The sequence below is a fragment of the Sminthopsis crassicaudata genome, chromosome 6 (genome assembly GCF_048593235.1).
Source record: "Sminthopsis crassicaudata isolate SCR6 chromosome 6, ASM4859323v1, whole genome shotgun sequence".
NCBI classification, from domain to species: domain Eukaryota; kingdom Metazoa; phylum Chordata; class Mammalia; order Dasyuromorphia; family Dasyuridae; genus Sminthopsis; species Sminthopsis crassicaudata.
The window spans coordinates 184,850,559-184,863,371 of record NC_133622.1 but is presented as its reverse complement, the minus strand read 5'-3'; the positions used below and the strand labels follow the sequence as shown (position 1 = coordinate 184,863,371).

General features: G+C 39.4%; 1 protein-coding gene across 1 annotated transcript in view; it reads right to left on the bottom strand.

Moving 5' to 3' along the window:
• CPZ (carboxypeptidase Z) overlaps window positions 1-6,586 on the bottom strand; it is a 61,008-nt gene extending 54,422 nt beyond the window's left edge. Inside the window, exon 1 of the mRNA XM_074272779.1 lies at window positions 6,373-6,586. Coding sequence (XP_074128880.1) covers window positions 6,373-6,469 — 97 coding nt within the window. The 5' untranslated portion in view covers window positions 6,470-6,586. The remainder of the gene's footprint in view (window positions 1-6,372) is intronic.
• Between the last annotated feature and the right edge of the window lie 6,227 nt (window positions 6,587-12,813).

Below are 12,813 nucleotides of genomic sequence, written 5' to 3'. Positions count from 1 at the left end.
GTCTGTATTCTGACAGTTTACCTGGTACTGAGCTGGGGTCCTAGTGGTGGTGCCTGATGCATGCTTAGGCTCTATTTTCCGTGTTTTTCCAGTGCTGAAGCACATGGCAGTCTGGCTTTTGAAGGCTGCCTGTTTTCCAAGGGCTATATTGAAGTCTGTTGGGATTTGTGCTGGTGGCTACCTGTTTCCTTAGGTACCCATAGGGTTAGCATCTACCTACTTCAGGCTGTGCTGAAGACATGGTTGATGAAAAATGCCTGTTTGCCCCAAACAGTGCTGAAGCACATGGAGATCTGGCCACTGGAAGAAGCCTGTTTGTCCAGAGCTTTGTCAAAGAGCATGATGGTTCCCACAGCTAGAATCCACTAGTTGCCTTGCCTATGCTAAGGAATGTGGGGTTCCTGGTGTTGGCATTTCCCCTTCCATCACACTGGGGCTCAGTATCTGCTCATTTATTGAGGTGGGGCTTTCTTTTTTTTGTTTGTTTAAATTTTATTTATTTATAAAAATTTTTGACATTATATATGTATGAGTAATTTTTTAAATAACATTATCACTTGTATTCATTTTTCCAAATTATCCCCTCCCTCCCTCCCCCCCTCCCCCTGATGACAGACAATCCTATAAATTTTACATGTGTTACAATATAACCTAGGTACAATACATGTGTGTAAATCCAATTTTCTTGTTGCACGTTAAGTATTGGATTCCGAAGGTATAAGTAACCTGGGTAGATAGACAGTAATGCTAACAGTTTACATTCACTTCCCAGTGTTCCTTCTCTGGGTGTAGTTGTTTCTGTCCATCATTGATCAACTGGAAGTAAGTTGGATCTTCTCCATGTTGAAGATATGAGGTGGGGCTTTCTGCTAACTCACTTGGGAAGCTTTCTGTCCTGCACTGTGTCCCCTTTTACACTTGAGAGATGAACTCCTGCCAATCCTCCAAATTTCCTATGCTAAATAATTATTTCACCTCATCTCCTCACAGATTCTATTATTCCAAGACTTGTCTTGGGTTGCTATTTTATAATTGCCCAAAGGAGGAGAACAAGGGAAAGTTACAATGATTCCCTGCTAATTTCCCCAACATCCCTAATGTTCTAAAGAATCTGACATTCTATGTCCTAAGGGCTCTTCCAGCTCTGATTTTCTAAAAACTCTAACATTGCATTATCTTCCAGCCCTGATATTCCAAGGACCTTGATATTCCATGTCCTAAAGTTTCTTTCATTTCCGATGTTCTATATTGTTCAGTCATTTTTCAGTTGTGCCCTACTCTTCATGAGCTCATTTGGGGTTTCCTTGGTAAAGATACTACCATGATTTGCTATTTCCTTTTGCAGCTATTTTACAGATGAGGAAACTGAAGCAGAATTGAGCGACTTGCCCAGGATTTCACAGTTAATAAGTATTTGATACCAGATTTGATATTAGGTCTCCCTGATTCCAGACCTGACTCTCTATCCATTCTGTCATCTATTTGCCCCCTGATGTTCTGAGGTTTCTGATATGTCATGCTTAATGGTTCTTCCAGATCTATTATTCCAGGGACATTTCATGTTCAGAGATCTCATCTAGTTCTAATATTATAAAGAATTTGATATTTCAGGTTTTAAGATCCCTTCCAGCTCTGATATTCTAAAAAATCTGACATTTCCTATTCTGAGTGGGGTTCCTTCCAGCTCACTCATTTTCCATTCTGTGTCCTTGGACCTCTACCAACTCTAGCAGTTTCAAAGAGGAAGATCTAGATCTAAGGAAAACTTTCTAGCAATCAGAGCTATTAAAAATTGGAAGAAACAGGCTTAAAAGTGGGTTCCTTCTCAGTGGAAATCTTCAGGCAGAGGCTGGAAAACCATTATTAATAATGTTGTCAAGGGAATTCTTGGTCAGAAATTATCCAAATATTCTCTTCTTGAGACAAAATATTCCAACTTCCTTCAGAAACTTTTATATTGTCTATTCTTAAGTTTTTTCATATGATATTCATTCTCCTCTGAATATATTTCTGCTTGTCAATACCCTTCCCAAAATATGGCATCCAGAAATCTGGATTATCAGGAGCTCTGTCTGACCAGTCCAAAGATTAGCAGGACTAGCACTTCCTAAATTCTGGACTCTTAGGATTAGTTAAGATTAATCTGTGAATCCTTTCCAGATCAGATATTCTGATTCTATGGTCTAATGTTCCATACAATTTAAGTCAGAAAAGCTGAGTTCAAATCCCCACATGTCCACACATCTCTAAAGACCAATTCAATTCTAAATTCCATGTGTTCAGGCAAGTCATGTTGCTTCTCTGAGTAGAAGACCCTGAATTTGGAGTCAGGGGAGCTTCTGCTGAGCCAGCTTTCTCAAAAAGGAATAGAAACTATTTATTGAGGACAAAGCCATGTGCTCTTCTTCAGTTTATTCTTTGGTTCTCAAGACTAAGATTTAATAGCCTTTTGCCTTGAGTTGGACTATAAGCATTAAATCAATCCATCTATTTCATGAGTATAATGTATCTAAAAATAAGATATCTTCTAAATATAAAAAATATTTTTGATCATTAAATTTAAAGTTCAAAAAAGTTGAGATAACCTTGATTCTCTCTTTTCATAGAAAAGGAAACTAAGTCCAACAGATGAAAAGTGGCTTTTCCAGTATCACAAAATAATAGGGATGAGAAGTCCACCATCTTTAACTCTAGAGCTAATATTCATTTCTCTGGACCACTTGATCTTTTAGCCAACTTATGTTGTTGTACAGTCATTTTTTAGTCATGTCAAGCTTTTTATAACCTAATTCAGGGTTTCCATTGCAAAGATAGCTTATTTTAGATGAGGAAACTGAGGCAAATAGGGTTAAGCAACCTGCCCAGAGTCACACAGCTAGTATCTGAGACCAGAATTGAATTCAGGAAAATGAGTCTTCTTAACTCCATATCCAGCACTTCACCTAACTGCTCCCTTAGTTAATTAAGATTGTATTTATATAGATAAAGGGTTCAAAACATGGAATTAGACATTCCTGGTTCTCCTCCATCCTGAGCAGACAAATCTAGATAATACAATACTAGGGGCAGGTCTAGATGCCATATTTAATTTTAAGGTCATCAGCCAGTGTGATAATATTTGAGGGAAGGTTGTCAACAATATGATTTGAAAACAAATCATTCAGGGAATAATTAAAAGAATTAGAGAGGTTTAGATTGGAGAGAAGAATTAAAGAACACATAGATTTGAAGAACTATCATGTTATTTTGCTTGGTCCCAAAGAAGAAAACTAGAACAAAGAGAAGCATAAGTTACATAGAGGCTCAATACATGAAATAAATATCTACTGATAAAAACTCTCCAGGGATGGAATGAACTAGTTTGGAGATCTGGTAGAGAAGATTCATATTCTGAGTTGAAGTTGGACTATAAGTCCTCAGAGATTTTTTTGCCTCTGAAAATGTATGATTTTATGACATGTTAATGAAAAAGAGTTTGTATTGGATCAATCATTTCTAATTTCGATTTCCTGGACCCTGGAAGATTCATGAATTCAGTTGGGACACTTTCTTCATTTATTTAACAATATTCTTCTGAGAAGGGGTCTGTAGGCTTCACCATGTGCTAAAAAGGCCCGTGACAGATGCAAAAATTTAATAATAATAATAATAATAATAATAATAATAATGAAGTCCTGATACACATAATATCTGAGGTTTGTCTCTGGCATCGTGATTCTGTGACTTTTTGAAGTGTTTTACTTTGAGCAGCAGGTGGCACTGCTGCTAGCAGTTAAGGGTACACATTTTATCTGAAATATTGAAAATTATAGACGTTCTGGGTTCCAGAAACTTACAAAGTTGGAAAGAACCTTGGATCATTTCTTCCAAACTGCTGGAATCCTCTCTAAAGCATTCCTAACAAATGTTTATCTTGCCTCCTCTTGAGCAACTTCGGTCACAAGAAGCTTACTGACAGCCATTTCCTTGTTGGACAGCTCTAATGGTAGAGTTACATAAAACTGAAACGTGCCTGCTTATAACTAATGTACTATCATTGAATCTTGCATTGAAAGCTGGGGGAAATCACTTAGAGAATATTGAGCTCAATATCTTTATTTTGAAATACAAATAGGTTGTCCGAGGTCAGACAGTAAGATGAGCTAGCTTTCACCTCCCACCCCCATAGCATTATCCCTTCCTTTGTGTTATTTGGTCTCTTAACATGCATTTATTCATCCAAGTTTTCCCCTTTCTCACCAAATAGAATGTCATTAAATAAAAAATTCCCTTTCTAAGGCTTAGAGATAATGTAGTTTAACTCCATGATTTTATGTATTTGAAAACCAAACCCTAAGACATAAAGGATTTGCCTAAGATTGCATAGCTAGCAAGGGACAGACTTGGAATAAGAATCCAAATTTACCTACTCTTGGATCTTTGCTCTTCACTATACCTTTAGATCTAATTCTTTCTTCCATTTTTCATGGCTCTCTTTACCAGTATCCCCATATCTTCTCTTTTCTAGATGAAATAAACCCAGTGCTTTCACTCAGCCTTGAATATAGTTTCTTTCCTCTCATCAAACTGGATAGTCTCTTCTGGACATACTCCTGTTCATAGTAATATTGGTTTTTTTATTTTTTAATCAAAATCTTGGGATTGGACCTCTTGAAATCTTGCCTCCTCTTGAATGTCTCCAGTGATGAATAGATCACTACCTCATAATCTGTTCCATCATTGGGCAGCTCTAGTGAGAAAATAATATTGAACTGAAATTTGTCTTCCTTGTAACATTCACTTATCAATCCTAGTTCTCCTTCCAGAAGATCAGGTAGAGTGTCATATAATTATAATTTTCAGAGCTGAAAGGAACCTGAGAAACAATCTAGTCCAAATCCTTATTTTTAGGTCATATGCTGAATTTTACATTAATTAAAGAAGTTATTCTACAGGTTTTCACATCATAAACAAAACAAAACACAAAGAGTGTGCTACCTAAGTAGATATTATCTTGTCCTCCACCCCACCCTCCCTTATGTGACATTTTGCACAGAAGGAATATGAGTTCTTGATTTAGAGAAATACTTGAACAACAATGCATAGGAAGATTGCTTGGAGCCACAGGACTTGTGTGGGTGGCATTCTGCACCAATGTATTCATTAGCTACATCAGTAAGATCACAGCTTCATGGAATCACTGAAGAAATAGGAAAAAGAACTTAAGAAATAGAAAATCAAGAGTTCTCGGGGATCTTAGAAATAGAATGTCTTAAGGATTTTAGATGGAAAGGATGTTAGAACCTAGAATTCCAAAACTGAAAGTTTTGAAAGTCATTAATGAATTTAGAATGTCAGGAATCTATGAAAGTTAAAGATGACAGGCAACTGGGAAGATAAACTGGGAGAGAAATTAAGAAAACAAATGATTATTGGCGCAAGGGTACCTAAGTAGACATTATCTTGTCCGCCACCTCACCCTCCCTTATGTGACATTTTGCACAGAAGGAATATGAGTTCTTGATTTCAGAGTGACACGACTTAGGTCCATAGACAGGGCAGAGTTTGTGCTTAGAGAAGAGAGAACCTAGGTCCTCTGGATCCCAGGAAAGTGTATTTCCTCTGTTACACTGCACCCTTCTTTGTTTAATTGCGAATAACATAAATCCTCAGCATTTGCCTAAACAGGCAAATCTGAGTAGAGCTTGGGGGGCTGGGACTCCCTCTCATATTTTCTGACCCTGTTAATCCACAAAATGGTTATCAATCACCCCCAAAAGACCCTCTTCTCTCTCTAATCCCCCACCGTTCTCAATCTGTATTCCCCGGCCTAGCCTCCTCTGTACACAGCAGTGTTATCCGGAGACCTGAGGTACCTTCACTCTAGTGGATCAAAAGTTCACCCGGACTGAATCCCGGGCTGACCAGGGTTCCTGGAAAGGCAAGGAACCCTCCCCCTCTTTGCAAACACACAGATAAGAGAAGCCATATGGCCCTGATCTGGCCGGCAGAGGCAGCCTCCCAGCCCTACGTGGCTGGAAGCCACCCCTTCACGGGACTTCGCCCACCCCCATCCCACCACGTGGCCACACAGAAGGACCTGATGCAACCCGCAGAAGTGGTACCCGGCTGAAACGCCCTCTCCCCGGAGCTGGGCCACGTTCTGTGCAGCCTCAACCTTACCTCCCATTCCCAATTCATTGCTCAGCCCCACAAGCCTCTCTCGTCTCTTAGTAAAAGACTTCTCTGCCCCTTTGCCCGGATCGCGCCCGGCAGAAACCCTCAATGGGGCTGAGGCAACATATTTTCTTGCCCCTAGATGTGTGGCTCCCTTCTCCCCCGAGGGATCCCATCTCCCGGGGGCCAGAACGTGGCCGTGGCCCCCTCTCTTACCGATGGTGTCCTGGTCGGGCTTGCAGCGGGGGCCAGCCGCCGTCAGCCCGCTCAGGGAGCCGAGCACCAGGAGCGGGAGCGGGAATGCTGACCACATGGGGGGCGCCCTTTGTCCGCTGCCGCCTCGGCTGAAAGCTGTGATGTGGCACTGGCTGCAGTGCGCTCCCCTCGCAGCCTCCGGGAACCCCGCAGCCTGGCCCGGCCGGTCCTCCCTCCCCCCTCCCTCCGCCTGCCCTCCTTCCCTCCCCGCACCGCGCCGCGCCAGGGGCCAGAAGCCCAGAGAGAGTGGGCCGGGCGGACGGATGCGCGCACTTTATGGAAGTTTAGCACAGAGAATCAGATTACAGTTGGCAGCCCGGCCGTCCCTCCTTCTTCGAAAGGAAAAGGGTGGGGGTGAGGGTAGTATTTAAAAAAAGAAATGGGTCTAGAAGAAGAAAAAAGAGGAAACATAAACGTTGCTCTCCTCCCTTCAGTCTTTCAAATGAGTTAGACACTTGGAAGAGGGGGAAGGGAATCTCCTAAGACACAGACTGCAGAAGGTCTTTACTGGGAGGGAGCAGGAGGAGAGAATCAGAAATCTTTAAAGTGGAAGAAAGGAGGATTTACAGCTGAAAGGGAGCTTTGAGTTCGCTAGGTCCGAACCCCTTCTTCTACAGAACCAAGCGGGTGAATTGACTAAGCCAGAGTCATTTGGAGGAATTTGAATCCAACTCTTCCGACTCCAAAAATTCAGGGATCCTTTAAATACAGGAAGCTCCCACTCCCGGGAATTTGTTTTGTCAAGGACCACCAAGGCTCTCCGATCCCACAGCCTTTCCTCCTTGATCACTCTCCACTACTTGGCACAGTAGATCACCATCCAACTCCAGCTGACCTTCCTCCTCCCTTGCAGTTATGCTAATCTATGCTGCTTTCCTTGGAATTGTTGGAGCTCTTTTTTTGCTGATTCATCACCATCTTTCCTCCTTCTGAGTAGGTGCATTTGTCAAAAGCTCCATCTCTTTTTTCTGCCTCTAAATTCTCTCTCTTTTGACAATAGCATCCATTCTCATGCTTTGTTATCCCTTCTGTGGAGATGAGTGCACATCCACAAAGCCAGTCCCAATCTCTTCACTCAGCTACAACCTTTATTTCCATTTGCCTACTGGATAGTCTACTTCCCTTTTTCATTTGCATTTGAAACTCATCATGTGCAAAGTGTTATCATTGTCTCCTCCAGTCCTTCTAAACTTGTTCTTGTTTCAACTTTCCCTTTCTGTGGATAATAACACCTTCCTCCCAATCACTTAGAATGGAAACCTCAGAGACAGCCCAATACAAAGAAAAGAATGGAAAATTTGAATCCACTGGACCTGAGCTTTGCCATTCATTGCCTGTGTGTTCTTGGAAAAGGCATTGAACTTCATTTTCCTTACCTGCAAAATGAGAGATTTGTACTAGATAATCTCTAGGGTTGTTTCCAGCTCTAAGTTTATGATCCAGTGATCTTTGACTTTTCCTTCTGCCTCACCTTCCCTCTTAATCAGTTGCCAATCCTCATCTTACAGATTCTACCTCCCTCCAACCCCCATTTATATATGTCTTGAGTCCTAACTACTCTTTTTCAGACCCTTCTTGCTTCTTGATTTGATTTTTGTAATCACTTCCTAACTGATTCTTCTGTCTTCTGCCTCTCTAATCTATTCTTCTTAAAGCTAGTTAGTTGCCTATATCATCTCTCTAAGGCACAGATGGGAACATGTTATTCCCTTACTTCAGTGCCTCTCTATTTCTTCCAGGATAAAATACAAACTTCTCAATACGCCATACAGAGCCTTTCACAATCTTGCTCCAACTTATCTTTCCAATCTTAATTCACACTATTTTTCAGCCACATTGGACAGCAAACAATACTTGCTGCGTTCAGGCAGACCACCACCACTACCACCTGTGCCTCAATTGTACTCCCTTCTTATTTCTGTCAGGTGAAATGATTTTCTTCCCTTTGAAGCTCATCTCAAGTGTCATCTTCTCCAAATGGCCTTCTTAGACTTCCCCCTCCCCAGCTAAAAGGATTCGCTCACTCTTCTCATTTTCTTCTTTATTCCTATCACACTCTACCAAGGACCAAACTTATTTCCTTACCACCCACTAGAATTATATTATATGTTGCTTGAAAGCCGAAACTGTCATTTTTCATTCTTGTATTCTCAGTGCCAAGCCTAGTGCCAGACACATGGAGTGGAATGAATGGAATGGAAGAGGAGGAACTTAAATCATGAAGTGTCAGATCTGGGAGAGGGAAAGCATAAAATGCAAGACTTGGAAAGGAACTATGAGATCAGCCAGTCCAACCTATCATTCTACAGAGGATGAAACAGACTCCCAGAAAAAAAAAAGTGATTTTTTTTTTCCTGAGGTCACAAAGTAAAATTGGCAGCAAAGTCAAAAGTTGAGAATAGATTTCTTTGCTCTCATGTTAATATTCTTTCTGCTGCAGCAGGAAGAAATAACCGCTCTTTTTTTCAATTAGAGACCCAAAAATGAATAATTTGTTCTTTAATTCAATAAGTAATAATTATAAGAGCCTCCTATGTGCTAACTTCTAAGGGACTGTCTTCTAATTAAGAAGGACATTGACAAATATATATATATATATTTTATATTTTACATATACATATTTATATATGTCTATAGGTGTATGTATATGTACATCACACTCATTTCCCCTATAAACAAGTATTTTCGGGATAATATAATGACTCTGTTGAATTAGAGTATATATTAATAAAATTATAGAAGGCAGTGTGTCTATTTGTTCACTGATATTTAAAGATATTGATTTATTTCCAGATTTAAAAAATTAATGGATTATATAACATGTTTTCTAAGGTAGTTTCCAACTCCATTGTCTTATGTTCTGTATACTAAGATTCTTTCCAGCTTTTTTATTCGATGTATTGAGGTCCCTTTTAATTTTGACATTCTATGTTCTAAGACCCTTTCCAGCTGTATGTAAAAAGTTAAGTTCTATGTACTGAATACCCTCATGGGTTTCATAGACATTCCATGGTCTATAATCTAAGATTCTTTCCATTTCTGACTTTCTATATTATCCAATTTTTGACATTCTTTAATCCTATAATATGGCAAAAAGAACAAGTTTGAATCTTGAGTCAGAAAGAGATCTGGACCCAGATCTCAGGTTCTAGTCCTAGATCCTCTTACATATGACACTTCCCCCAAGATTCTGAGTTTCCTCATTATAAAAGAGAAATGATTAACCTACAGAGTTATTATGAGGCTCAAATAAAAGGATATGTAAATGCAATTATTGCTATTTTTTGATTTGGTATTAGATGATAAACAAGTATAAACTTGCACTATTATTAGGACTATAAATCCTGAAAATCCTGTTCTGGTCTATCCATCAAAGGAGAAGGGGTTCTTTAAAAGCCATGGCTAAAATGTTTGTGACAAAGGCAGTTGCTTATTCCCTCAAGTGAATTTGGCAGAAAGACCCAACATCTGTTGTGGATTCTCCACAGAGAGAGCCAGAGGCTCTAACTGTCCCTCATGATTATATAATATGTCCCCTGACCGGATGACACAATTCCATCATTCCTTCATTGTGTGACCTTGACACCTGTGTTAATGTCTTTGGGTCACAAATTCCTTCTCTATAAAATAAAAGACTTGGATTAAGTCATCTTTAGTTATGGTCTTGGGCAACTAGATAGCACTATAGTGAACAGAGTGCTAGGCCTGGAGTTTGGAAGATTCATCTTCCTGAGTTCAAATCCAGCCTCAGATTATGGCTGTTGTGACTCTGGACAAGGATTAAGATTATAACCTCATACGAGCTGTGTGACCCTGAGCAAGGTCTGTTGGTTTTAGTTTCTCATCTGTAAAATGAGCTGGAGAAAGAAACAGCAGAGCACTCCAGGATCTTTGTGAATAAAATCCCAAATGCAATCACAATGGATTGGACATGACTAAAATATTACAGAATGATAATTCATGATTTTAAGAATACTAACTCTAATAACTTAGTGGCCATGTGACTCTGAACAAGTCACTTCCGGGAGTGGTATGATAGAAAGAGAAGAGAGTGTGTTTTTTAGGGGATCTATGTACAAATCTTAAGTCTGCTACTTATTACTTGTATCATCTTGAACAAATCCTCACATCTCTCCAGACTCATTTTTCTGACCTACTTTTAAGTAAATTGAACTCTTCAAGGTCCCTTCCAGCTCTAAAATCTTGTAAGAGTTTTTTCTCCTCCCCACTTCCACCCCATCCCCAAGTAGCTTGTGCTTAAAAATCAATCACTTTGAAAGTTCTTCCTGAACTTTTAATCTACAGCAGGAAAAATGAGTCTTAATCAATATAAATAATTATTTTCTTACTAGAGAAAAAGGTACCAATTCTCAGTGATAGCAAATTCAGTTGGGGTAAATAACTGTACTCTACAATCCAGCTTCTTAGATTATGGTTTACAGCCCTATTTGAGGTTTCATATGATTTATTATCAATAAATATTTGACTTGTTTAGCTATTCTAAATACCTATATATCTGGGGTCACATAAAAATTTCTCAGGTGAAAAGGGGTCAGAAATGGAAAAATTTAAGAGCTCTGCTCTGTAGGACTGGAGGGAAAGGGTCAGTCAACAGGATTCCCAGAGAGTCTCACCCATGAAACTAATAGCTGCTGACAGTACAACCACTGTCACCACTACCATGCAAGTCTTGAGAGGGACAAAGTAATGGTGGGAGAAGAGAATTCCAAGGAGACATTAATTTGTAGGGGGGAGGTTTATTTTCCAGCATCAGGAAAAAAACATTTATTAAGCACCTACAATATGCTCAGCACATGCTAAGCACTGGGGATACAAAGAAAGGTTTTGTTTGTTTTTTAAAGTCCTATTCTCAAGGAACTCATTAGCATGAAGAAAACTATTTAAACAAGATTATATACTGGATATACTGGAGAAAATCAGAAGAGAAGAAGTGCTATATTAAAGGTGATAAAGAAAAGCTTCCTATATTGGGGGGGTGTTTAGCTGGGAAGTCAAGGAAGCCAGGAGGCAGAGATGAGGAAGGAGAACATTTCTGGAATGGAGTTTTTGGTGAGGAAATAAAGTGATCAACTATAATTACAGGCATTCATCATATGGCTTCTAGAGTAGTTCTATAAGGACCCAGTTGGCAAGTGAACAGATATATCCTGAAGGAGCCAACACCCTGAGACAAAGAACTGTTTCTATCATCACCCAACCATACTTTTGACTCAGACTATTTGCTCCAAAATAAGTTTCATTTCTTCAACCAAAACTTGATCTGCCTTCCTCTTTTCTACCTTACTTTGCAAAAAGATCTCCCTTGTAATAAAAAGATCTGCTGAAAGAAACTGGCTCATTTCTGATCCAAGATCTTCCATTCTAGATGTGGGACTCCAGACCAAGTGCCTCTACTTGCTGGGTCTATACTTAGTTGTCCTTAAAATGGCAATTATGATTCCTGAATTACCTGTGATTCCAAGAGTTGTAGCAAAACCCTTTACAATCTTTGAAGCATTATATAAGTGTAAGCTAGTCTTATTAGGTTTTTCCCCCTTAATTCAATAGGTCATCTCTTAGCTTTGGATGGATTAAGAAAAATATTTAAATCCATGTGGGTACAAAATTATATTTTCCTCTGGCATGTGAATAAATCCTTTAATTAGTTATGTCCAAAGTTACTCCCAAAATGATGATTAACATTTATCTACCCACTTGATAGCAGAAAGGAACAAATCAGGGACTTGACTATATCTTCCCTGCCTAGTTGTCGGTAGTCCCTAGGCAGTCATCAAGAGACTGTATGATTCTTTCCTTCACTTCTTCCCCTTAAGTTTTTGCTAGTAATAAGCAGTGGTGGATTGCTGTCTGAGCTAGGGACTTAATTATATTGCAAAGCCAATAATGAGTCTGGTCTGGAGGACTCTCCTTGGGCCTATTTAGAATTCCATGGGAACAACTTTAATCACAGGTTTTGTCCTCAAATAAATACTTAAAGGAGTAAAATCAAGCCAATTCCAGGGGAAGTGGAAAATGGGAGGGGCAATTAATGAAAAGGGACAGAGATTTTTTTTTCTTTTGAAAGGAGGAAAAAAAGAAAAGAGATTAGTTCCTGTAAAGGACTACTTAAAGAATTATACAATTTAGAGCTTAAAAGATCTTTATGTATATTATCTAGTCTGTTACCTGGCCTTGAACAACTCAGCCTTCCTTTTCTGGTATTAGAATGAATGGCACTTAAGATCCTTTTCAGAGCCAACATAAAATATTCTCAGGTACTTCTGAATTTGATATTGATAAGTGTATCATTCATTTGACACTTATGATATTTTGTTTTCTATATTTAACAAGGACAGGGACATTATCTGTGATTTCACTGATTTAGAGAACAGACATCCGTGG